At 44.8% G+C, this 27,474-nt stretch overlaps 1 protein-coding gene across 1 annotated transcript in view; it reads left to right on the top strand.

Annotated features, from left to right (window-relative positions):
* Nucleotides 1-27,474, top strand: part of TNR (tenascin R) — a 409,832-nt gene that overhangs the window by 307,904 nt on the left and 74,454 nt on the right. Inside the window, 4 exon segments of the mRNA XM_038542431.1 lie at nucleotides 13,112-13,673; nucleotides 16,613-17,089; nucleotides 23,141-23,404; nucleotides 26,659-26,774. Coding sequence (XP_038398359.1) covers nucleotides 13,175-13,673; nucleotides 16,613-17,089; nucleotides 23,141-23,404; nucleotides 26,659-26,774 — 1,356 coding nt within the window. The 5' untranslated portion in view covers nucleotides 13,112-13,174.

Below are 27,474 nucleotides of genomic sequence, written 5' to 3' on the forward strand. Positions count from 1 at the left end.
GTTATTGCAGGGATAAACCCCAACGTACCAGAGACATTCTGCACCCTCAGTGGGCCTTGTACTTTTCTGTACCCCGTATGGACCACACACGGACTCTGGCATGTGTTGCTCACCAAAGCCGTGGCAGTCCAGCCACGCCCGGAGCCCACTCAGAATAGCAGCTGCTTGTAGCTAAATGGTCACTTCTTTTCTTTATTCAGATAGAAAACATTTAAAAGCCCAATATTTTACAATACATATCCTGAATTTAGCAGTTAATAAAATAACACTGCAATTCCACTGGAGCCTCCTTTTAACAATAATGAACAAGGACGATGCCGTATAACTTAATGGAGAGCAAAATGTGTTTTGTCAAGACAGAGTGAGAGCAAAGGAATTTAAGAAATTATGTACCCTGAAAAACCACTCTCAAAAGTAATGAGGAAAGCTAATCTGAGCCTTACTGACTAAATAACTGCAAAATAAGATAAACGACAAGCAAACAATCTTTTGAGTTTGGCAGATTAGTATTCATCTTTGGCGCCAATTGCAGCAGCAGATGTCAAAGGGTTTCTTAATCACGTCAAGGCCTGCTTAAAACACACTGATGGCTTGACAGGTCATTGCAGAACAGGGCAAGTTTCTACAGATGCCACTCAAGGCTCTCTGACCACTGTGTGCCCTGGTCCCTGAGCACATGCGCACACACCCCTGTGCCAGCACCTCGGAGATGGTACCCTGCCTCAAGCACAATCTTCCTTGTTCTCTTACCCCTCTCTCCCCACAACTGCCTTTTCCTCTGCCCCCTCCCTTGAAAATCCTTCTAATTTTTCAAGGCCAACCTCCCCACTGAGCTTTCTCTAGAGAGTCTTGCAATTGAAATGCTTCCTTCTGCTGGGCTCACCAAAGGATGTCCCTCAGACTTCTAATAGGGCACTCATCATAATCTCCTGTTTATTCTTGGTTTGTGAATACCTACCCCCCACCCCAGGTATGAAGAGAAGTTATCGAAGAATTCTTTAGCTCACCCTTGACATCTCAAATGGAACCTAGCCCAGTTGCTGGCATGCGATCAGCATATAACTGAATTTAATTAAGCCAGATGTGCTCCATATACCAGTACTCTCAGAGCTTCTTCAAACTTTGGTTAGCAGATAATGATGTTATTTCATGCTCTAGAAAATATAATTCACCTGTGTGTAGTCTTTGGGTCAGGGTGGTGCTATTTTATGCTCTAAGAGACATAATTTATACAACGAAGAAAATCACTCCTTTAGACCTCTAGAGCTGAACTTTTATAAGTTGCCACCTCCAATATACAAGTCATCTGAAGAAATTAATGGATATCCGATATGAAAGCAATTATTCAGTCCCTGCTGGAAGGATTGACTCCAACATAGTTATGTCAAATAATTGGAAACAGCATGAATTTGATATTTGAATCTGTCATTAGGCATTTTTAGAGTGGATGAATTATCTAGTATTGTGGATGTGGGTGAGTATAATTTTTGCAAGTGACTACTCCTAAGATATGTTTGTTTCTAAAAGGTTTCAATGCCCGAGGCTCAAGCAAACAATTCCTACATTTACATTTATAATTAATTAGAAGTTCAGAGCTCACATTTATAAATTGGCACGGCCCTGAGTTGGCCTCCTGGACCCACTGGTCCATGGACGTCAAGCCCTGGAATCAGTGCAGACATGGCCAGTTCCCTTATCTAAGAGGCACACAGGTGTTCTTTCCATAACCTGGTTTTAATTGATTTTAAGTTTTTGTAAAGACTGAAGATGATCTCCTCAGAGGCAGAACTACCTGGCCTTTGGCCTTGGGGCTCCAATAAACTCTGCTTATGCTGTGCCCTTTGACTCCTCTGCTCTCCCTACGGGCCCTCCACACCTCATATCTACTTTTGAACCCCTTGTTTCTATCTGGACTGGGACCCCCACTTCAGGAAGCCTTCTTTGGGACACCTGGGTGGCTCAGTGGTTGAGTGCCTGTCTTCGGCCCAGGGCTTGATCCTGGAGTCCTGGGATCGAGTCCCACATAGGGCTCCCCACAGGGAGCCTGCTTCTCCCTCTGCCTATGTCTCTGCTTCTCTCTCTGTGTCTCTCATGAATAAATAAATTTTTTTTTTAAAGGAAGCCTTCTCTGGCCACTATTCCCACAGTTAACTCTGTGAGAGACACCTGTTATACTCGACATGAGGATCTTCAGTGTAATAAGAAAAACAGACTGCCTTGCTTTTTCTTTTGGTGCCATGTGTACGAGTTTAGTCTTCTCAATCAGGTTGTAAGCCCCATGAGAGCAGAGACTGTTCTTATGTGTCAAACCAATTTCTCTCTCTGTCCTCAGGGGTAACTTAAGTAGGAAATAGATATCATTGATTTGGGATGTAGTTTGGTGGGAAGATTCTCTCACAAGGTAATCTTCTTTCCATTTTTATTTATTTAAAAGATTTATTCATTTATTTTAGGGAGAGAGAAAGAGAGCATGAGCCAGGTGGAGGAGGAGCAGAAGGCCAGGGAGAGAGAATCTTCAGCAGACTCCCCACTGAGCACAGAGCTCCACATGGGGCTCAATCCCACAACCCTGAGCTCACGACCTGAGCCAAAATCAGGAGTTGGACACTTAGCTGACTGAGCCACCCAGATGCCCCATCTTTGCATTTTTATTAAATGTAAAGAAGAGAAAAATGAAAAGTAGTATGACTCTTCCAGAAGAATAACAACAGCAAATGGTGACATGCTGTTCTCTCGGCTCAGGAAACATTGATGAAAAAATAGATATTAATGATAGCAAAAGGTCAGACTCTTGGAAGAATTTGTGACCAAAAGGCTGGAAATTGATTTGGAATGTATTATTTATATTCAACCCACTTCCAAATGATAGAGGCAGGTGATGAATTAGGGATGTGACATCTATGACTGAAGTGGTAGTCTGGAAATATGACTCAGGAATTAGCTCAGCTCTAACTGAACTATGTGTAATTAGGCAAATCATTTCCATACTTTAAGTTTCATCTATAAAATGGGAATACTTGCATGGACTGTTGTGAGAATTAAATGGGATTATATTCAAAAATAAAAATAAATATAAATAAATGTTTTATTATATAATATTATATATTATTACACTCTATTCATATCAGTAATAATATATGTTAATAATTGCAGTACGTATTAACATGGAATATATTAGGTCATCATTAATGTTTTATATTATATGCTTTCAAATAGTCTACCGATGTTATAATATATTGTTTATGTATTAACATAATATATCGGGGATCCCTGGGTGGCGCAGCGGTTTAGCGCCTGCCTTTGGCCCAGGGCACGATCCTGGAGACCCGGGATTGAATCCCACGTCGGGCTCCCTGCATGGAGCCTGCTTCTCCCTCTGCCTGTGTCTCTGCCTCTCTCTCTCTCTCTCTCTCTCTGTGTGACTATCATAAATGAATAAAAAAAAAAAAACATATCACTAAGTTATAATCTATTAACATATTATATACATTATTATTAATATTATATTTATATACATATATTCAAATACTCCACAGAGTTATCTAATGTCTATAAAAATTGAATACATTCTCAGCTAAGTGAAATCTCCATTTAACAAAAGTTATGGGCAAGGCTGGACGGCAGACTGTCACCTCTACCTGCCCAGAAGGGAATGAGTGCCTTCAGGTGTAAACTTTGCCCTGCCTCACCAGCTGTATTATAAAGTAGGAATTCAAACTAGGATAACCTCCCACTCGCCTCTGATTGGGAGATTTTATTTTATTTTATTTTATTTTATTTTATTATTTTATTTTATTTTATTTATTTTATTTTAGACTTTATTTATTCATAAGAGAGAGAAAGGCAGAGACATAGGCAGAGAGAAGCAGGCTCCCTGCTGGAAGCTTGATGCCAACTCAAGCTAGGGACCCCTGGGATCACGACCTGAGCCAAAGGCAGACGCTCAGCCACTGAACCACCTAAGTCCCCCTGCTCAGGAGATTTCATTACTTGCTTGGTGTCATTCATATGGCTGATATTCAAGACCCATTATTTCGGATGAAGAAGGCCTTGCTCTGGGAGGTCCAGTCAGTTAGAGTTCTCAGAGGGAGTGCAAGATGGAGCCAGGCAGGGGACCAGGAGCCGGACTGCCTGTCCCGCCACCTTGGTTTCACTCAGCCACACTCACCCAAAGCCACCAACATACCCGGTGACCATTTGTGCTGAAAACTGAATGTGGCCGCATTGGAGCCTGAACAGCATGGGTAGGCACCCCAAGGGGAACGCCGTGCAGGAGCAGGCAATGGCCAGGCCTGGTGGGGGTGGACACCCTGGCCTGGCCCTGTCCCCTCCCACAGCACTCCATGTCCTTGCTGACAGCTCGGGGCCAGCCACGGGACCTGTCTGCGGGGAGTTTTCTGCCCTCGGGTTCTTTTCAGAAATCTGACAGGCCCAATAAAGGCCCAGCGCTGAGGCAGACAGCGGGGCCCTGAGCCCTCCTGGCAGCCCCGACGAAGCCTCCCCTGACACAATGGGGCAGGCTGTAATCACATTACACCCTCGTCTTTCATAATTACCCTCTTTCTCCGAGTGACAGAGCATCCCAACAGCAAGGAGGGAACTATTTTTAAACTAATTCTTACTAAAAAAAAAAAAAAAAAAAAAAAAAAAAAAGGTACCAAAAGAGTGTCATTTTTCCACAGATACAATTCTGGTTTATAAATCACCCCCAGGGACAGGGTGGGGACTAAGATTGGCAGAATCCAAACAGAGCTCTGGCCACCCACCCCTGGAAATCACCTCTGCTCACCAGCCCAATGACCTACGTGCTCATTTTTTTCTCTCCTGTTGTTTTTTTCCTGAGGTATTTCTGCCCGTCTTCATCTCTTGCATCTCCTCTCTGAGTCTTGGGGGAAAAAAAAAAAGGAAAAGGAAAAGGAAAGGAAAGAAAGGAAAGGAAAGGAAAGGAAAGGAAAGGAAAGGAAAGGAAAGGAAAGGAAAGGAAAGGAAAAAAGAAACACCCCAAAGGCATAGCCTCGGTTTGAGTGACTAGTGGCTTTTACTGTTGGTCACCGGCCCGGCCTTTCCCACCCCGCACCCCCACCTTCTGGAGCCCAGCTCTCCTCTGCCTTCTCTGGGTGTGTTTTCCCACAACCACAGCAAAGCTCTTTCAGATGAAGCAAGCAAGCCAGGAGAGGGCCTGTGCAGGAGGCCACGGGAAGGAAAAGCCACCGAAGACCATCCTGAGCTGGGCCAGGGGCTGCTGCCCAGTCGGGTGACCGGCCTCTGGCCACTGGGCCCAAAAAGGAGCGAGCATGCCCGCCACAGGGCCGAGCTCACCGGCAGGGCCCCCTGCTCTGTGCCTCGTTCAAATTATCCGGAGACACCTCCAGGGCCGGCCCCGATAATTACACTGATAAAGAAGTGGGGTGGAGGAAATGAGTCGATGTCCCCACACCAATTTCCAATCAATCTATCGAATTACTACAACTCTATTGCTTTCTCGTTTGGAGGGTCGTTAGCTGTCTATCTTGCTCACGAGTGCTGGTGTCTCACTGAGGCCCGGGTGTTTACATTTGCTCTCTCTGCCTGTAGGAGTCTTGTCCAATCCACTGGCCAGCTTGGCACACTTTGGGTTGTTCCTCCTCCACCTCCTCCGCCTCCTCCACCTCCTTTTCCACCTCTACTTCCACTTGCTGTCCCCTCCTGTCCCCCCGACACACATATACACATTGCCGCTCTGGTTGTCCCTTCATGGCCCGCGTCCTACAGTCTCATTAGTTGTAGTGGGATGAACCATCTGAGAGGTAGGAAGGCCATGAGGGGATGGGGAGGCTCTGCTGGTCCCCTCCATCCTGGGTCACCTCTGATGACAGATCCTGCATCTAGCTTACAAGTGAAACCATCCCATCGCAACGAAGCCAGGTCATGGGTCCCTGGGCAAGTGAGGCCCCTTAAAGATGGCAAGCATATCAAATGCAGCGCTCCTGGATATGCCATGGGATGCGGCCTGGCCTACCTCAGAGGAAACTGCAAACTTCTGTCTACCAGCATCACTGAAAAGCGCCACAGAGAGAGACCACGTGCAGAACAGTCAACATTCTTTCTTGGGAACAGAGGTGGAGGGAGAGAAGGAAGCCAGAAGGGGAGGTTTCAGGGACTTGAGAAAGAAAAGCCACTTGGAAATAATTAAGTGACATGAGCTTAGCACAGCAAGAGCACATTTATTCAGTCAGCATCAAATAAATGTCCGTTTCATTCCCCTTCCCCTTCAGCAACATCAGATGAAGTGAGAAAAATGGGGCCCCTCATGCCATTCATTCCACCCTCCGTCTCCGCCAGCCCCCAGCGCAGCCACCTAAGCCACATGGATGTGCAGACCCAAGAGAGTAAAGAGGCCTGTAGTGTGGTCAGGGGTGGGAGGGAGAGGGGGGGCTTGTAACTGAGCTGGGTGGGGGCATGTCAGCGAAAGCCTGTGCAGGTCCTGGTCTCCATAACTACTTTGAAAGGACACATTTTTAAAATGTCCCCCAAATCCTCTTAAGATCAAGGTTTACTGGTTTAGAATTGTTCTTGATTCTTTGGGACACTGTGGAGGCTGGGCACTTCTAAATAAAGAGCCATCAGACAAGCCTTCCCTCCAGCAGGAGAGACTAACACAGTTTCTCTGGTAGCCGCCTGCATTGGTGGAGAAAACATTAAGCTAAAAGTCATTGCTGTCAAGATGTCCTCAATCTGATCCCAGGAGAGGAGAGTGTTGATTTTTAAGAGCTCTGAGTCTTTTCATGAGAGTGGTATGTGGCCACTAATTAAAGCTGGCTGGATACAGCAGTTAGGAGTATAGACTATGGTCAGCAAGATCTCGGTTCCGTCTTGGCTCCTCTGTTCATTAGCTGTGCAATCGTGGTCAAATTCCTTAGCCTTTTCTGAAGCTCATTTTCCTTGTCTCGAATAATGGAAAGAAAGAGGATCTAGCAGGAAAATCACAGCAAAGCCCTCCCTAGTGGCTGTTTACCGAGGGGCTGATTGATTGGTGTCTCCTTCTGATTGGCTATGGCCCAAGCCACGCCAGTTGCTAAATATCTTGACTCCTAAATAACATTCCTTCTTAGTTCATAGGATTGTTGTCAGGAATGAATACAATAATGTTAGAAAAATGCTTAGCTTGATGCCTAGTAAATGCCTAATTAGCTGTTGGTTTTGTTCTGGGTTGAACTGTGTCCTACAAAGAATATATGATGACATTCTAACCCCAGTACTCAGAATGTGACATTTTCTGGATATAGGGTCACTGCAGACATAGTTAAGATGAGGTCATACTAGGGTGATGGGCCTCCAACCCAATATGATGACCATGTGAAGACACAGAGACACAGAAAAGACAAGATGACAAGGAAGGTAGAGACTGGAGTGACCCATCAGTAAGTCAAGGAATGCCAAGGACTGCCAGAAGCTAGGAGAGAGTATAGGATAGATTTTCCCTCAGAACACTCAGAAAGAACCAACAATGATGACACCTTGATTTTGGACTTCTAGTTTCCGGAACTGTGAGACAATAAAGTCCTATAGATTTAAGTTATTCAGTTATGGTGACTTGTGACAGCAGCCTTAGGAAACTAATACAGTTTTATAGTGAGTAGACTCCTCAAATCCACATGAGTTCATAAAGTATCAGGAAGAAGAAGAAGATTGTAATGTTCATTCTAGTCCATCCTCTCATGTAATGCTTGAGAGCCCATCTTCAGGGCTTTCTGCTTGTGCTTAAATACCTCTGGTGACAGGGAACTCAGTAGTTCTGTTAGAAAAGCTATTCTTTATACGGAGCCAAAATCTGTTTCCTTGTACATGACCCCTCTTGGTGGAAACTACTTCCCTTGGACCTTTTGCTGTATAGAAGTCCAATCTTGGGGATCTCTGGGTGGCTAAGCAGTTTAGCACTGCCTTCAGCCCAGGGCATGATCCTGGAGTCCCGGGATCGAGTCCCACACCGGGCTCCTTGGATGGAGCCTGCTTCTCCCCTTGCCTGTGTCTCTGTGTGTGTGTGTGTGTGTGTGTCTCTCATGAATAAATAAATAAAATATATTTTTTAAAAAGTCCAATCTTTCAGTATTCTACAGCCTTCCAAATACATTGATTGAGCAAGCACGTGCTTGCACATGTCAGAGTTCTAGTAAATGCAATGTCCTATGTGTATGACACACTTCTGCTTTTTCTACCTAAAGAATAATCCGTTAAAATCCAGTTTAGAATCATCTCCTGAAAGGTTAGGTTATGCTGTGGAGAAAAAACAATACCAAAATCTGTGCTTCAAAAACCAAAAGATTATTTCTCTCTCCATACTGTTCATCCACTCTGGGTCACCGGGGGCGCTGTGTTTATTGTCGTCACTCGGGGACCCAGACTGAGAAGACAGCTACCTCCTTGAACAGTGCCAGCCACTACAGGAGGGCGAGAACCCTGGAGGGTCTCTCATCACCAATTAATGCACCAGCCCAGAAGTGACACACATCACTTCCAGAGAAGTGATCGCCAGTCCTAGTGGCATGGCCACCCGAACAAAAAGGAGGCCAGAAAATGTAGTCCTACCATGTATCTAGAAAACTAGGTTAGAAATAGTTGGTGAAGGGCGCTGACAATTATGCCACCTCTTCTGTGTAGCTGTCCCTGCTACCTCTGACTGAGTTGTATTACCTGCAGCGTTCTCTGGGCATTCTGTGTATTTGTTGGTCATGGCAATGATCACATTGCACAGTTATTCTATTTATGTGTGTTTTCATCTCCCCCCAAAACTGAGAGTTTCTCAAGGATGGAGAGTAGGTCATAAGAAGTGTTTGGTTGAGGATGCATTTTAGAACCATAACCATATAGCTATAGTAAAACCCAGAGTCATTAAAGTGGTTTACAAGGCCATATTTGATCTGCCCCCATTACTTCTCTGACCTCATCTCCCCATATCTGCTCCTTCATTCACTTGGGCACAGTCTTACTGTCCCTCCAACTCACTAGCCCAGCTCCTGACTCAGAGCCTTCACACTTGCTGTTCCCTGTGTCTGAAATGCTGTTCCTCCACCATCTGTTTGGCTAACCACTCCAGTTCTTTGAGGTCCCTGCTCAGCCACCACCTTATCAGAGAAGTCTTCCCTAACTGTGCCCTGTAATATCGGCATGACTTCTCCTACACTGTTATCTCCCCTGCCTCTCATCTTATATTCTTCTCCACTTACCACTTGCTGATACAAACACACAAATGAATGTTACATTATCATACATTAAATATCATCTGATAGGCATTACATGATACATTATATATGATATATAGGTTTCCCTGCTAGCTGAAAGTACAGTGTTCCTAAAAGCTTTCATAAGTTGAAATGGCATAAAGAAAAGAAGCATGTAGCATTAATTTATATGGAAAAGTTTTTGAGCATTCCCAGACCCAAAAAATAACCTTTCTTAGGCTTTTCTAATACCTTAGGACACATCTTGCTAATGGATGCCCAAAATAAATTGAGATAAAGCACAAATGCTCACAGACACACTTCGAAGCTCCCACAACTTGATGCTGAGCTGATGACTGTCGTTCCCAGGAAGGAGCCTGGCAGGGCCACACTCCCTGCTTGGGGTGTGCATTGCCTCTATAATAGCGCACTACAGAATCAATGCTGAACAGTATTTTTGCTTTTTGCCTAATTTCCTAAAAGCAAAAACCCTTTTCATAACTAATATAGGTCTCTCCTAAGTGCAAGGTGGCATAATGCAAACTTTCAAAAAGCCAGAGATTACCTGCACACAATTCTTTTTACTATTTATTTATTGTTTGTCCTCCCCTTGACACACACATTCACACACACACAAGTGCAAACCCACTAGAAGGCAACTTCTATGAATGAAGGAACCAGCATTTAGTAGGTATTCAACAAATATCTGTCAAATGAATGAAAAAGGAACCAGTGTACCTCCTGAATCTGCACTTCTCTGGATCCAAATTTCAAATTCCTCCCTCTCATGTGACAAGACTGAAACCCTTCAACACCCCTAGCCACCAGAAGTGATCAATGGTCAGTGCAGTACAGAGCGAAACAGCCCCCTGCTTGTCCTTCATTGTGTATTTTAATTCATAAAACCTAAATTTAAATAAGATTTCAGAGATTACAAATATCACGCTGTCAACGGACTCATAGTAAATTTGGTTATTGACTAGGATCTTAAGTGTTTTTCACACATGAAGCCAAATCTTTCTCTCCATAGATTCTTTTGTAGTTGTTGCTTTGGATCTAAGTGTAGGACTTGACATTTTTCCTTCTTGATTTTCCTGTCACTTGTCTTCCTTTCCATTTATAACATCATTTATTCTTTCACTTATTTATGGAGTGTCATCTATGTGCAAAAAAAATGTACATTATGTGCTATGAATTTTGCATGATAATTTTACAGTTCTCAGGTTAAAAAAAAAAGTTATTCAACAATATCAACATGGATCACACAAATCAACTTTAGTTTAGTAGAAGAGATAGCTAAGGCTCCTCAGCCTTCAGGTAAGGGTGAGTGTCAATGACCAACAGCAGAGCCTCCTGGGAAGCATTCAGTGACAGAGGGGCAGAAGTGGCCCTCCAAGGAAGCAATGGCTGGAGGACCTGGAAATGAAAAGCCAGTGATACTTCACGTTGAAGGTCTTGGAAAGAGTTTACAGCCATGAAGGCAGTTTGGTTCAGACACTTCACTCTTGTCTGTCCCCTAGGTTGATTTACCTTATCTGGATGTGACCAGTGGATCGCCACTTCCCACCTTACTCCAAGATCCTCACCCTTCTTTGAACAAGGGCATGCTAGGTTTGGGCTTTCCTGCCATCCACTAATGGATGAGATTTCTTATGCCTTCCAGTGATTTCAGGGTAATCTTTGGATAGGGGAAGAATCAGAACAATTATTCCACTGGTCTGCAAACTATATTTATTTATTTTAATTAATGCCAGGTACTAGGTTAGTATTATACAGACAATAAGTCAATCATCACTACAATTCTGTAAGGTAGTTACTCTTATAATCCCCATTGTATAGATAGAGAAACAGAGACACATAGAGGCTGAATGATCTTCCTACAGCTAAAAAGTGAAGGAGCTGGGTTTGAACCCAGCCAGTCTGGCTCCAGTGTCAATGATCTTAACAGTTCTGCTCTGTTTCCTCTTCATATTGGAAATAGGGACAGATTATATGGTCCAATATATAACATAAAGGCTGAGTAATGAGACACGGTTTTTGTACTAGCCACTTCTACAGATTACTCCTACCAAAATCAACCCTCAGACATTGTCCAGTTGAACTGAAACGGACAACAATAGGGCATAACTTGAGGGTAATGGAAGGAGATAAAATAAGTTGGAGAATGATTCAGGCCCTTTGTTCACTGGGTGTTTACTCATTAATTCATCTGTTTATTCATCCTTCCAGGCGTCCACTCATTCATCCAAACAGCCACGTACTGAGCACTTTTGCTGCCCTAGGCACACATCAGATGCTGCAGATAAGTCATGGTCTGGTCAGAATCTATTTAGCAGTCCGGGTGGGGAGAAAGAGGTGAAGGGGACGCAGGTCTAGTGTGGGAAATGCTGTCAGAGGGGCTTAACATCGCTTCATTAGGGAGAGCAGATCAAAGGACAGAAGGGAAAAAGTGGGAGGGGAAGGCTTCACAGAGGAAGGGACATTGGATCTGACCCTAGCAAAACTTCCTAATCGCAATATTCCCCAGGAAGATCCTAGAATTAACACAATTTCCATTAGAGACAACAAAAAATTGAACATGCTTTTCAAGGAATGCACTAGAGCATGGCAGTTAAGGAATACAGGTGTTCAGTCTGTGAGGCAGAACTGCCTCCATCATGAGATGGGGATAATCACCCGGCCCCCTCCGAGGGCTGTCCTGAGAGCCAGGAAGATCACGTGCAAGCTGCACAGCATTGTCTGGACACTGAGCACCGTCAGTAGGTGTTAGCCATCATTCGTGTCTTCTTCAAGTGAGAGCTAGCCGTACTCCATCAGTCACTTTAATCCTCTTAGAAGCTCTAACACTACCTTTAGAACCAGAGTTTGTAAGCCTCTTTCCTCTTTTACATGGAGGATAAAAAAGAAACATTAATTTCTGTAAAACTGATTTGCATTATAGTAAATTTATCGTTGGCTCTGGTTCTTGGTGACTAGGTAATCAGCAGAGGAGCTAATTCATTATTTTAGCAATTTAAACAGGACCTCGGAAGAAAGGCACCCCGTGGTCACAAAGCACCGGGACTAAACTAATGAGATTAAAAGAAAGTTGGGCTCACACAGTCCCCGATAATCACAAATGTACCCAAGGATTATTAACAACCACAATTACCTGGAACTATATTATCTGCCTGGTTGGTTATTCTAAAGTCAACTTGTATTGAATACATGAGCTTAGAGGAGTTAATAAGTTATTTTGAAGTGGCCGGTGGGGCCCTTGCTAATAAATATGTGGGAAAATATGAGGGTACGCCTGAGGTTCCATGGTGCCATTCCTCGTACTTCTCACCCAAACCTGATAGCTCTGAGCAATCCTTGAAGGAACAGCCTATACCCGGAGCCCCAGTCAACATCCTTCCCGGGTCCTATGTACTGGGCCCACTGGCCCCCCTTGAGGGTCTGATGCATGCATTCTAGATAAGCCTTTTGGGAAATCAAAATGTCCTTCTGGGGGAATCCCTGGGTGGCTCAGCAGTTTAGCGTCTGCCTTCAGCCCAGGGTGTGATCCTGGAGACCTGGGATCAAGTCCTACATCAGGCTCCCTGCATGGGGCCTGCTTTTGCTCCCTCTGCCTCTCTCTCTCTCTCTGTGTGTGTCTCTGCCCCTCTCTCTTTTTCTATGTCTTTCATGAATAAATAAATAAAATCTTTTTTTAAAATGTCCTTCTGCAGAAGCAGTGTCCATTTTCAGGAATCCATCCCTCTCGGGGACAAAGCGCTGGGTTTTTGTGACCCTGGTATAGCCACTATCCAGGCTTCTCAACCTCCCCAGTGAAGAATCTTAACTGCCTATTCTCTAGCTGTGTAGGGTTGTCCCCAGCCGTGGTGCTCGGCACAGCTCTCAGGGGTCATCTCGCTCCTCCATCTCTCTTGCAGATTCCCCCAACTCCGTGTTGTGTGCGGCAGGCTGCTCTTGAACCCTGAGCTCTGGCGGAGAGGATGGGGGTGGACGGGGAAACGGTGGTTCTGAAGAACATGCTCATTGGCGTCAACCTTATCCTCCTGGGCTCCCTGCTCAAGCCCTCCGAGTGTCAGCTGGAGGTCACCACCGAAAGGGTCCAGGGACAGGCGGTGGAGGAGGAAGGAGGGGCGGCCAGCTACAACGCCTCGGGCAAAGAGCAGCCGGTGGTGTTCAACCACGTGTACAACATCAACGTGCCCCTGGACAGCCTCTGCTCCTCGGGGCTGGAGGCCTCGGCCGAGCAGGACGTGAGCGCCGAAGACGAGGCGCTGGCGCAGTACACGGGCCAGACGTCCGACCGCGACAGCCAGGTCACCTTCACCCACAAGATCAACCTCCCCAAAAAGGCCTGCCCGTGCGCCGGCTCGGCCCGGGTGCTGCAGGAGCTGCTGAATCGGATCGAGATGCTGGAGAGGGAGGTGTCGCTGCTGCGGGACCAGTGCACCGCCAGCTGCTGCCCAGAAAGCGCCGCCACAGGTAGGGGCTGGGGCTCGCAGAGGCTGGGGAGGTGGGGGGTGGAGGGAGGGACAGGGCGCCAGGGGGGCAGCCCCGCACCCCGAGTGCAGCTCGTCCCCCTGCGCGCTGGCTCGCTCGTCTGCAGCTCTCCGCCACTGTCTCGGCTCTAAATGCAGGCCTTCCCCGGGGACTCGGGCGGGGACTCTCTACAAGGCTCAGCCGGTTTGAAATACATTAACCTGATTTGGGGGGGATGAGTCCGGGAATGGTACATCGGTTCAGCGCAGCAACTTCTGTGGCGAGCAGGGAATTTGGTGTCTGTCTTCATTTATCTTTGGTTTTCACAGGCTGTTGGATTGATATCTCTCCATGTTCACCTCAGGGACTAGAGAAGGCAGGCGCTCTGTTCGCTCAGCCTCAGCCTCGCTCCCGTCAGAGTTAAAGGATAGTCATTAAGGTCGCGGAGGACCTGGCCCCATCTTCCCCCGCCCGCTGGAGGTGCCAGCCCCCTCCACAGACACACACATGGGTGTGCATGCATGCACACGCACCTGCTCACATGTGCCTGCATGCGGACTCACACCTGCTCGCAGAGCTGATTCCGCGCCCCCAAAGGCTGAGTGTCCAGGAGACTGACCTCTGGCCTCACCCACCCCCTGACTAGAAACACTTACCAACTAGGGAGCTGACCTCTCTGGGAGAAATCATTACATCTTCAGAGCCAGACTCCCTGAGTTCAAACCCTGGCTCTGCTACTGACTAGCTGGTGTTTAAGCAAGTTACATAGCCCCTGCCTTCCTTCCCCACCTACAAATGCTGATAGACTACAATGACAGGGATTATTACATATAAAGTTTGGGCTTTTCAGATGAAATCCTGGTTTCTGGTAACCACCATTTAAGCAACAGCTACCAGCTAACCCCCTTTTTTCAAAAGATTTATTTATTTATTTATTTATTTATTTATTTATTTATGTATTTACTTATTTACTTATTTATTTAAGAGAGACAGAGCACACAAAGGGAGAGAGAGGGAGAGAAGCAGACTTCCAACTGAGCAGGGAGCCTGAGGTGGGGCTCAATCCCAGGACTCCAGGATCACGATGTGAGCAAAGGCAGACATTTAACCAACTGAGCCACCCAGGCAGCCCTCAGCTGACCCTTAATAAATAGAAATTATGTTAGTCCCCTTTCGTGCTCACCCAGAAGGCACCTTAGACCCATGCCATTCATTCCTTAATGGGAAGAGGGATTCATCTTACTCTCTTGTAGGGTGAAAACTACCTCAAGGTACCTCACCTCTGTAGGGTGAAAACTATCTCAAGGCTTTCACAGGGAAGAAGCAGGAGGTGGCAGGGATGACACTTAGCAGAGCCTGGGCAGCCTGCACGTCCAGAGGGGTATCAGACATGTTCATCCTGAAGCACACCCAAATTAGGGGCAGTTTCTGAGGGGCAAAATATTTCACAAGTTTTCTCACCTCTTTCTCATCCTCAAAACCAAAACTGTAAATAAACAATGTGAAGAAGAGAAGATAAAGTCCACTTGTTCAGTCTCCCATTCTTCCCATTCTTCAGTGAGAACTTTCAGGCCAGTTTGCCTCTTCGGTGGAGCTGAGGAATACAGGGAAATCATAGGTGTCCGTGGACATGAACTCTTGGCTGCCCAGGGCTCCCATCAGGCTCCCCGGCAGAGGTGAAAAATCCACAAGCAAGAACCGTGTTAAACCGAGTCAGTGCAGTGTCCTTACAGACTGTGGGGCTAGGTAAAGTGGCAGAATTTAAAAAGGATATAACTTGGGGCACCTGGGGGACTCAGTGGTTGAGTGTCTGCCTTCGGCTCAGGGTGTCATCCTGGGGTCCTGGGATCGAGTCCTGCATCAGGATCCACAGAGCCTGCTTCTCCCTCTGCCTGTATCTTTGCTTCTCTCTGTATGTCTCTCATGAACAAATAAATACATAATTTTTTTAAAAAAATTAAAAATAAAAAAGAATATAACTTACTTGACTTCAGATCCCCAGAGTCAACTGCAGAGAAGGATGCCAAGCAGGTTCTGGGCTCGTATATGCTTAATTAGTTTATTTCACTCATATTAGACAGATAAATTAACCACTGCATTCTAGCGTGGGAAGGGCTAGGACAGAGACATACAGAGAATCCAAAAAGATCACAGCAAACAGTAACTAAATGATACTGAAGTTATGAGAAGCCTTAGAAGTGACCCTGGTGCTGAGCTGTGATAAATGAGCAAGGTTAGTTAGAAGGCAGAAAGGAGAGGGAGCAGGACTGGTCTGTAGCGCATATGACCTTGGCCTGCATAGCAGACTCGGTGCTCAGCCTACATCCCCTGGGGTCTCCATCAGTCTCCACAGCCAGCTCCTGGGCATCTTTGTCAGGGACCCTCCTTGGGCTGAGGGAACCTCCGTGGCCTAACCAAGGAGACAGGGGAAGAGGTTGAGCACTTATACCACCCCAGGAGAGCCCTCAAGCCATGGTGAAGTGTGACCTGCACTGTGGCCAGAGTGCCCTGCAGGATTAAACCCAAAATCCTCCCAGGGATTTTGCCCCCTTGACATACCCTGGCTTGGGCTCCTCCTTCCCCAATCTCCCCTTCTCCCTGATGGGTTTCTCCTGGGAGAACTTTCTAATAAATCACCTTGACCTAAGTCCCCAACCAAAGTCGACTTCTAAGGGAACCCAAGCAAAGACACACCGAAGGTGAGCTCCTGGGGAACAAGGGGCCAGATCTCATTCATCCTTGCTCCCAGCACTGGGCTAGGCACAGGCAATCCAGATTGGGTGAAAATATTTATGGAATTGGTTATGTATCAAAGTTGAGCCTGACTCTCAGCCATACAAAACTGATCAGAGAGAGAGGAGAGGTCTCTGCCCACCTCTCCCCGTGCGCCAATTACGGGATGTGCCGCTGCTGCCCTCTGACCTTCTCCTTGACTGTTCCAGGACAACTGGACTACATCCCTCACTGTAGTGGCCACGGCAACTTTAGCCTCCAGTCCTGCGGCTGCATCTGCAATGAAGGCTGGTTCGGCAAGAACTGCTCCGAGCCCTACTGCCCGCTGGGCTGCTCCAGCCGGGGCGTGTGTGTGGACGGCCAGTGCGTCTGTGACAGCGAGTACAGCGGGGGCGACTGCTCTGAGCTCCGGTGCCCGACAGACTGCAGCTCCCGGGGGCTCTGCGTAGATGGAGAGTGTGTCTGTGAAGAGCCCTACACAGGCGAGGACTGCAGTGAGCTGAGGTGCCCCGGGGACTGTTCGGGGCAGGGGAGATGCGCCAATGGCACCTGCTTCTGCCAGGAGGGCTACATGGGAGAGGACTGCAGTCAACGGCAGTGTCTGAACGCCTGCAGCGGGCGAGGACACTGCCAGGAGGGGCTTTGCTTCTGTGAAGACGGCTACCTGGGCCCTGACTGTTCGGCAGGTAGGAAGGGAGATAGGAAGGGGGGCTGCAGAGGGCATGTGGTGAACTAATCGGAGGTGGGAATAGAGATGGGAGGAAAGGTGGAATCAGGTACTGAATGATTCCCTGTCAGGTTGTGCTCATTTGCTTTAACAAGAGAGCCGATGTCTTGAGTCAATCACAATTGATGAAGTGGACTTAAGGGAGAAAGGGCAGAAACCAGAAAAGGTCAAGTTTAGGCTGAAAGTTGGATCTTACCCCTGAGACTGGAGCAAGGCAACACAAATGATGTTGACAACATTCCACTGTCCTTGAGGTGGAGGAAAACAAAGAGACACCATGGGGCCCCCACTCTCCAGTTCAGGGGGCTTCCAAGGGCTCCACCTGCCCCCAAGCACCCTCCTTGCCTATTGCCATATTCCAGGGACACATCCTTTTCCAATGCTACTGCACAAGAGAGTGGATAGTTTAGTCTGTGATAAATGGACTAAGTAGCACTCTGGTTATTTCATAACTCACATATTACAAGGGCTTACTATTAATGAAATGATTGAGTGTCCTCACAGGAAAAAATAAAAGTATTTCTAGAAAGAAATTAAATGTAAACAGGAATAAAATCCTAAAGGCATCAAGCAACAACTCACATCCTAACAATTAGTACAGATTATTAAAAGGCTGTGACTCACTTTGTTCCAGCTGACATCGAGCAAATTGGAAGCAATGCCATCCATAGTCTAACGCTGTGGAAACTGATACAAAAGCGATGTCCTGAAATGAAGATCTAAATCCAACAGAGGGAAAAATATTAATACCTCACTGGAGATTTTTGTTTTACCTAAAATTAGATGATTATTGCTCATCCTCTTCTGATTGAATCAGTGATTCTTGCTGATACGTTTTGTTTATGTATAAGGTTAAGTGATTGATTTTGATCCTTTCCATTTATGATTGAATCCATAACAGTAGGTTCAGAGTGCCCACTGGGAAGATTTAAAATAAAAAAATAATAGCAATCAAATATCTTTAAACCTGATGGGTTGTCTCCTGGAAGGCCAGCTTCCCCAGCTTTCTGTTCTTTAGCATCACCAGTGATTCCCACCTAAATAAGTGGACCAGTCAGACCAGGTCCCTACACCGATAACTTCAATTTACATTCTTTTAAAAGATCAATGTCAATAATGAAAAAACAAAACAGTGACATACTGCTTAGGAAAATGATTCTTTTCATGTTCCTTAATTTTTTCCCATATTGTTATTTTATTTAGACTCTCAATTTTGTTTACTGAACTGAAATGCCTTTCTAAAAACACAAAGAGTTGTTATACCAATTGTTCCAAAGGAAAATCCAAACAGAAGTTAAGCCTCATCACTAAGTTAAGTCTTGTTTGAATCCAATCACTAGGGAGTTGCTGGCAAGGGGAGGCTGAGACATGTCCCTGGTTTCCAGCCTCAGGACGAGGCTCCATGTGGCCCCATCACAGGATGCTAAGGGTTAGCTTGAGCCATTGTTATGGATGGCTATTCTGTAGCCCACAAGCTTCTTAATAGAAAAAAATCTTTGTTGGGCTATATAAATCTACCATATTCCTGACCCAGCTTTTCTACAAGAATGGGTCCATTTGCAAACAAAATCTCAATCTGATCCAGACTGAACTAGAGATAAACCCACCTGGTCACTCAGGGAAAACTCAGCAGCTGCTGGCGTAATCACAACTGTGTTGAGTTCCCAAACCATGAATACATGTTACCTCCAACACATTACCTCTGTGCTGTTTGAAGAAGACTTCTGGAGGCCCAGATGAATTACTTTACAAGTTCCAAAAGCATGTGAGGAAGGACAGTTGCATAACCTCTACCTGTTTCTATAGCAACCCTGGAGCCATCACTCATTGCAGGAGGTTCTGCTCTCAATGCCTGCCTTTTAAACCAAACACCACAGGTCTCTTCCAGAGAAGTATCTAGGTCATTATCTAAAGTGCTACTTTGCTTGCTCTTTGTGAGAAGGCTGTGGGAGAGGGGACAATTTACCCACTGTTTGACATTTCTGGCCAGATGCACACACCATGGCGTTACTGCTTCCCTCGCCAGCAGGAGTGAGGACAGGAGAGAGAAGAATAAGGAAGGTGAAATCATGGAGAGCCACAAAATATACCCCAGCACGAGTCCTTCTTTTCTCTTTGGCAAGGCCACAGCATATAGCTGCCCATCGTGTGGGCTTCATTCTGAGCCCTCTAGACCACTAGCGCTTGGATACAACTGAATAGCCTTGACAAGGCCACTATATTTGACTCCAAGCCTTGATCTTTGCTCATAGCATGCCATGGGACAAAATTTCAACCTTTCTGCCTCTGTTCTCTGGCCATGTAAAGATAATAGAACAAAAAATTTCATGAATATGAATGCTCAAAACAAGCCATAGAAAGAAGCTATCCTGGGCTTCTCATTTTACAAATTTAAAAAGCAGCAGTCCAGAGAGACAGAAAGATTTTTCCAGAGCCAGACCACTAATGAATGGCGGAGCAAGAATGAGAACCCTGGTCTCCTACCAACTTCTAGCACTCTTTAATCCTCTCCGGGATGCTAAGTAGAGTGGAATGAAAATTTTAAATGCCTCGTACGCAAAGAAATAATAGTCTTTCGGTGGGAAAGCCAAGCCCTGTCAAATGATTTTTTTAAAAGGCATCAGAGGTAGGGTAGAGAAGCATGTTGAACTATTTGTCCACATCTGTCCCGAGTGAAGGAGGTTAGCACAGGATCTGTCCAGTGAACTGGCCCAAACTCCCTATGAGTCAGCAGGATTAAAGAACCACCAGAGCGGGGACTTGAAACAATCCAGATTGCTGTTCCCTGGACTTCACTCAGACCTGTGGAGATCCATCAACGTCAGCCTCTGCCTCTGCCCGCACTACAGCCAGCCCAACCTTTGGCACCTGAAATTACTCACTACTTGGAGCAAGGCACTTTATGGAACTCATTCCAACAGCTCTCAGCACATATGTGCACAACTGACGCAAGATCTAAAAAGTAAACAGCATGGAGTCTTTGCAGATAAGCAATTCCAATTCTTCAAACCACAATTTATTCCCTTTTAACTGCCTACTCTTCCCCAAAGTTCAAAGTTGGAACCCCAAAGAAAGTAAGACTACATATACTTTCTTCTGTCCTCAACTCATTGAATCAGGCATATGGCTCCTCTACAGTTTTTTTTTTTTAAATATTCAATATCATTTCATCTTATGAGAATTACTGACACCTAATGTACACAGCTGCTGCTAAGTTATAGGGCAAGGGCTGGTGGTCATGGCTTCTTCCATTGAGCTACAGGCCCCAAGAGTACTTTCACCACAAACAACACTATTGCTGCTTTATCATCACAAGTGAAGGCAGTGTTTACCATCAGGCTCTGGTCTCAAGATAAAAAATTTGCCAAGTTAAGCTGTCAAGATAAAAAAAATCCTTCTACACTCCTTTTTTACTTTAAAATCCCAAAGTTCTCTGCTTGAATCATTATTAGCTTCATTTTCTGGAAGAAGGAACCAAAAAGAAATACACTGACTTGTCCCAAGTGCCCTAGGAGTTGTTGATGTCTTGAAATTTGGCATGGCCATTTCTATGACTATGACAGGAGAAGTCCCACATAGGAAAGTTGGAATCAGCTGTGTTAAATCACAAGAGGCAGGCAGTAGCGAATCCTTTTTAAAATAAGTTTCTTACCTCTAGGATAAGCACCAGTCAGGAATCCATATCTTAAAGAGTTGTCTGAATTCCCCTTTACTATAGTTTACTTAAATGGTTGTGAGTAAATAAAAAAGGCATCTGGCATAATCCGTAACTTGTCCTACAAACTGTAGGCTAAAAGAACACTAAAGCATAGAAGACCTGGGTTTGAGAACCAATTCTAACCCAAATCCCTAACTTTTAGCAAGTCCCTGGGTCTCCGTTTCTTCATTTGTAAAGTTGGGATAATTATATCTACCCAATCTATCTCTTAGGGCTGCCATTAAAGGACTCTAACATTTCACATACATGGTGTGTCTGAACATATTTTATAGACTGTGAAATGCTGTGCAAATGTAAAGTGGAATTGTTTACTGGGTAAGAGGTTCTAGAGCCATATTGCCGGGTTCAAATCCTAACTTCTGTGTTTGCTGACTATGGGATCCTGTTTCCTCATCTGTAAAATAATCGTAATAATAATAATACCTATCTCACAGTGTTGAGAGGTGAGGGGACAAAATGAGATAGTCTGCCTAAGAGTGGTTGGCATTGTGCCTGGTGTACAATAAATGCTCAATATAATCATGCAGTACTGACAGATTCTATATATAAATTGATCTTCCCTTAGCCCAGGGCCTGTGTGCATTATACAGGCTGTCCCAAAAATCTTAGTGCAGTTCAGAACTTTAATAATGTCAGAATTAGAAATGGTATAAGCTTCTAAATGATCATTTAATTATTTAAATCTCATTTACATACATTTAGTTTTATCAATTTAAGAAAAACAAATGTTTAGGTTTTTTTTGTTTCAGTCAGCAGTTGTTATCTCCAATCACAGGGAGCTCTGCTTTCTAGACTATTTTCTACAATGAATGGTTTGGGCAAAAACAGTCAAAGCAAATGACCAAAGCTGCAAATATATGATCCTAATTTCCATCCTATGAGTCTGAGTTAAAGGGCTCATCATTCCTGCCTCTGCTGATTATTTGAAGGCACTTGTGTGAGCACAACAGAGAAGACAGACATTCTCCACACACACAGTCCTGTGAATAACAGCTGGCTCAGTCTTATGCTCTTGTGAAGGTGAAAGAGTGAGGACATCCAGAGGAAACATTCACAAAGCCAGCGACAACTCTTTAACCTCCTAACATCTTCCCTACATGTAAATTTATAAGTTAATTACAACTATTTCAATATTGTCCCAATTTTTTATTTAATCCTGGGCAGGTCCAATGACTGGCAGGCAGGAGTTAGCCTCCCAGTGGGTTTAAAAGGTTCAATTATTTAACACCCACACTCCTGGTGAGTCTTCACTTCCTAAAGGAACCATACATGAAAGACTATGTCAAGGAGGTTTATTCTTGGGTGATACTTTGAGTAACATTTGAGATGTGGGACAAGACAGAAAAATAAGCCCTCAAGAATGCTTCTTTATCATCATCTCCAAGATCAAGGCTCATAAAAATTAGTCTAAAACAAGTTACATTTCTTTCAAAACTTAAATGGCCTCTTTTTAAAAGGGAAAACAATACAATAAAAGGTTTTTGAATGTCTTCATTGGGCAATGACATCCAGGACTTACTGTTTTGACTTCTTACATTTTGCAAGATAACCAGGAATAAGCCTTTATTCCCACTTGCCAAATCAAATATTGGTTCCTCAGGTAATCTGGTGACATACCTTTATTAAACTACCAAAAATGTTGGCCAGTGGTGTGCTGTTAAATAGGTAATAATTAGCTCTCTGAGGGAAAAAATTAAAAACCTTGCTTTGTAGCATTTGTCAGTTTCTGTGGTGGAAATACTCGTTCCACGGCCAATTTCAAACTACCAACATGACATATGTCACTAAACACAGGGTCGGGAACAGCTGTGCAGTAGAAGGCGGTTCTACAGTATTTCCACCAGAGAGGTACAACACATGTAAATTACCTCAAGGGCATAGATAACAGTAAAATGTAGTGAAATAAATTAAAAGTGATGAGTTTTGAGTATTTATCACCTTTGTTTTTAATGCAATTTACTTAACCATAAGTTTATAAAATTTAATCTTTAATGATGGCTATATTTAACAATGGTCTTGAAAGATTCCTGAAAATTTGACATTCAACTTTCACAAGCTAGCAAGAGCTGGCTCCGGCACACGATTAACTCATGGCCCTATGGAGATAGAGGTACTAAGCACAGAAAAGACAAGAACCTGCCCACAAAAGGAGTTACAAATCACTCAAAGCCAGTGAGCAGAGCAGGACATATAGACAGGGTATATGGGGTGAGAGGTGAAGAAGAAAGTTGAGTCCAGGATGGGGAAGGCAGTCCTCTGAGCTCATGCTATCTGTGTATTGCCTCCCGGTAGTTGCCCCTCCAGAGGACTTGCGAGTGGCTGGTATCAGCGACAGGTCCATTGAGCTGGAATGGGACAGGCCGATGGCAGTGACGGAATATGTGATCTCTTACCAGCCGATGGCCCTGGGGGGCCTCCAGCTCCAGCAGCGGGTACCTGGAGATTGGAGTGGTGTCACCATCACGGAGCTGGAGCCAGGTCTCACCTACAACATCAGCGTCTACGCTGTCATTAGCAACATCCTCAGCCTTCCCATCACTGCCAAGGTGGCCACCCGTACGTAACATTTCCCCATCCTACTTCATTTTTCTTTTCTCCTACATGAGATCATGGGCATTCATGATAGTAGTGTCTTTTCTTAATTCTTCCGGGATGCCTGCAATAATCACTGCTCTTCAGGGGAAGGACTTCCAACGTGCCCTACTTGGAAAGGATAAATCATTAAAAAGGCACTTCCGATTAAGAGAATTTCCAGATTCAGGCAGCTCTCATCCATTAGAGAACCAAAGGGACAAAAAGCAATTACTGAGTTCTAACTTGCTATAAGCTCGAGTCTGATTAGAAGTCAAAGAAAGTATGAGGCTTATACAGACTTTGAATCTAGTTAAGGATTTGAAATCAGAGATATGAAATAGGACATATAATAAGCAAGTGCTAAATGGTATGTTACAGATGGTAAGGGTATAGCAGAGTGGGGAAAAAAATCTTATTTAAAACTGCACTGACGACACCCACTTCTCCTCGTAGAGAGGTGGCATAATTTCTTCATGGTCTTTTGTTTAGCGAAACATAGTCTATTTTCATTATAAAAGTTGAGGCTCTAGAGGATAGTTTAGAAAGAGTCAGTGGAGAGAAAAGAAAGGTTGAGACAGAGACAGAGGCCAGATAAACTGCTCTCTGTAAGAAATAGTTTTCTTTTTTTATGTAGAACAGGGAAAAATTCCTGTAGCTGCAGCTCTGTATTTTACATGTTTTTATTTAAGCATAGAAAAATCTTGAAAGATTGCATGTCACGTATTAACATTGGCTACAGTAAAGAGTAGCCAATAGGAAGGCGTTGTTATTTCTTTATATACCTCTGGTTTCTTAAATCTTTTCCAATATTTCCCCTCCACCTCTCAGATGCCAGGTAGGTGACTTACAATTCAACTCTGACACTATCTACCTGGAGTGAATGTCAGATCCCACAGGTTAGGGCCTGAGTCTCACAGGATTGCTCCCCACCTCCGGTGTCAGTCACAGGTCCAAGGCGGTCACCGGTACTTCTGAGTGAACAGCTGTAAATTCAAGGGGTTCCCAAAACCCTTCCTTAGGTTTGATAATTCCTTAAAACAATTCACAGAACTCGGGAAAGTGCTTTACTTACCAGTACTGTCTTATTACAAAGGATACAACTCAGAAACAACCAAATCAAAGCGATGCATATCGCAAGGTACGGGGGATGGGGTGCAGAGCCTCTGTATCCTCTCTGGACACATCAGCCTTCCAGCACCTCAATGTGTTCACCAACCTGGAAACTCTCCAAACCTTGCTGTTTAGAGATTTTTATGGAGGTTTCACTATGTAGGCATGATTGGATGGATCGCTGGCCATTGGTAATTAAGTCAGTTTCCAGCCAGTCTCCCCTCCCTAGAAGTGGGAAGTTGGAGCCGCAAGTTCTGATCTTTTAAGTCATGCCGTGTTTTTTTTGGAGACCGTCTAGTTATCTCACAACCATACAACAGATAATCTTATCACTCCGGAGATTCCAAAAGTTTTAGGAGCGTGTGCCAGGAACCAGGGACAAAAACCAAATACTTTTTATTATATCATGCAGATATTTTAGCGGTAGCAGGAAACTAGCGCAGGAAGTGACCGTGAAACAGGAGCCCCTGAGTCAGTAAGTGGGACTTACCACCAAATAAGGGATAAGACATTTCCATCCATTTTATGTAGGTCTCAAAGGACAAGATGGTATTTGGAAAACAAATGCCATGAAAGTTCAGAGAAGGGAGAGGTCAAAGGAAGAAGAGCTGGCCTTGAAGTCCTCATGGACTTGAGTTGCACTCTGAAGGCTAGGGATCAACTGGCACAGAGGAAAAGATTTAAGAAATCATCCCATTCCTTTGCTTTCCAGGTGACAGAGATCCTTATAATACTGGATTCCCCCTATGAATGCTGACTGTAAATATGCCTATAATTATCTCTGTTTATATTTGACCTTTTTTAAAAAAAATTCCTCTGGTGCCTCAGAACCAGTTTTAAATATCTTCGATGATTGTGCAGAGAGGCAGGTCACCATCTGCCGCTTTTCCCACCTTGCTCTGGGATGAGTCACCACCAGCAAGTGCCTGGCCCGACTCCCAGGCGTCTCCTCTCTCATCCACGTGCACGCACAGTGATGAGGTTTCCGTCCCCCATGGCGTGTATATTATGCCAATCCAGGGCATCCCCTCAGGCAAGCTCCCAGGTGACAAGGACAAAATCATGTAAACTCACCTGACATGCCTTTCAGTAGGTTCAGAATCAGACCTGCCTTTCAACCAAGAAGCATGAGGAAGCTTCCCAACAGGAAGGATGAGAATCTGTCTGTTTTCCAATGGAATATCCCACAAGAGGCAAAGCTAACATGGGAGTGGGCTCCCTGGAGAACTGAGAAAAGTCATGCTGTCGTATCTCAGGGCTGGTTATTGGAACTCCATTAGGACAAGCATACCTCCACCTCACCGAACCTGTGCATGCCTGTGTGTGTGTGTGTATGTGTATGTATGTGTATGTGTATGTGTCTGTGTATGTGTGTGGGTGGGGGTAGTAAAGGAGGAGATTAAGCAAGGAATGAAAAGCAAGATAAGTGAGGCAAAGGTGAGTGAGGAAGAGAAGAGACAAATGATGAAGAACTGGAGAAAAGAAGGAGACAATGGAATGAGAACAAAAATCCCAGGATCTACCATTGTGCTTTGAGTGTGCCTTCGCTTGCTTCATGTACATAAAATGGAACTCTTAAACCATCCTAAACACTGTGATTTGAGCTAAACAAAATATTCTGATTGCACATGAGATGATCAGAAAAAACATTCTAGTCTTTTTTCTGAAGTTGGCCTGTGCCTTTAGCTCATTTTGTGCCTCCCTCTTCCTGAGTGTGAAATGGGAACATTTTATGGCCTCTCAGGAATCCTTAGAGCCTCCAAAGATAGCATTCAGTCATCTGAGAAAGACATCATATTAAGTACCAAGATTTGCCATATTAGTAAGGGAAGAAAAGAGTGTCTCTCTTGTATTTTAATATTAACCTATTATGGAATAGAAAGCATTTTAAAAATATTGATTGGATTAGATTTAAGTTCACTCAGGTAAACCAATACAGAGCAGAACCAGGGCCCCCACAGAGCAGGCCAATCCTGCACCTGGGACCCATTGTGTCTTCAGTAAGATTGGGATGGCCCACTGCACCCAAGGTGTGGAGGGATCGCACCCAGGCAAAGCCCCAGGTGATGCTCTCTGCCTGTGCCAGGGATAGCCATGACATGGTGACCCATATTGCTGTGTTCCAGATCTCTCCACTCCTCAAGGGCTACACTTCAAGACGATCACAGAGACTACCGTGGAAGTGCAGTGGGAGCCCTTTTCATTCTCCTTTGATGGGTGGGAGATCAGCTTCATTCCAAAGGTAATGTCCACCTGTCACACTCCTAGACAGCCTCATTTGAAGTATTCATATCCTCAACTTGGAATCGGGGGCTGCAAGGACAGCATTACCCAATATCTCTCTCCACCAGTAAAGGATGCAAAGGGACTTTTGGTGGTGTCTGGGCTATAGAACATCTCTTTCACAAAGGCATGGTGGCCTGACTAGCAAGAGTAGTACTGAGCCTCGCAACCTGGCTTTGAAAGACAGAATGTGGGAAGCAGCCACCAGGCCCAGCTCTCTGCTCAGAAGGCTCTAGGGTTTGGCAAGCTATGATTTTAACAAGTCTGAAAACCAAAACTTCAAAATGTTGGGACTTCTCTTTAGGACATAAGGAAAGCCAGACTGAATCAGTCACATAGCTCCGTTCTGTGCAGAAGATACACCAAAAGTCAGCGTGCATGGCCTCAGTCTCTAAAGGTCAGAGGTATAACACAAAAATACTTTTCGTAACCTATTAATTGAGAAAATTTTCCCTTAAACAAATTATGTTATTAGTTTTTGAGTTAAAAAGTATCCCAATTCATTTCTATTCTTTAAAGTAGCATTTGATTGTGTTAATATAGAACTAACTTTTCCAAGTTGCCAGAGTTGCCTGCCTAGTTTTGGGTTTCCAGAATTTGTTGACCCTACTGATACTCTCCTTAACTCCACCACTCATGGGGAGTATAATGTTTAATCA

This window comes from Canis lupus, chromosome 7 (assembly GCF_011100685.1).
Source record: "Canis lupus familiaris isolate Mischka breed German Shepherd chromosome 7, alternate assembly UU_Cfam_GSD_1.0, whole genome shotgun sequence".
Classification (NCBI taxonomy): domain Eukaryota; kingdom Metazoa; phylum Chordata; class Mammalia; order Carnivora; family Canidae; genus Canis; species Canis lupus.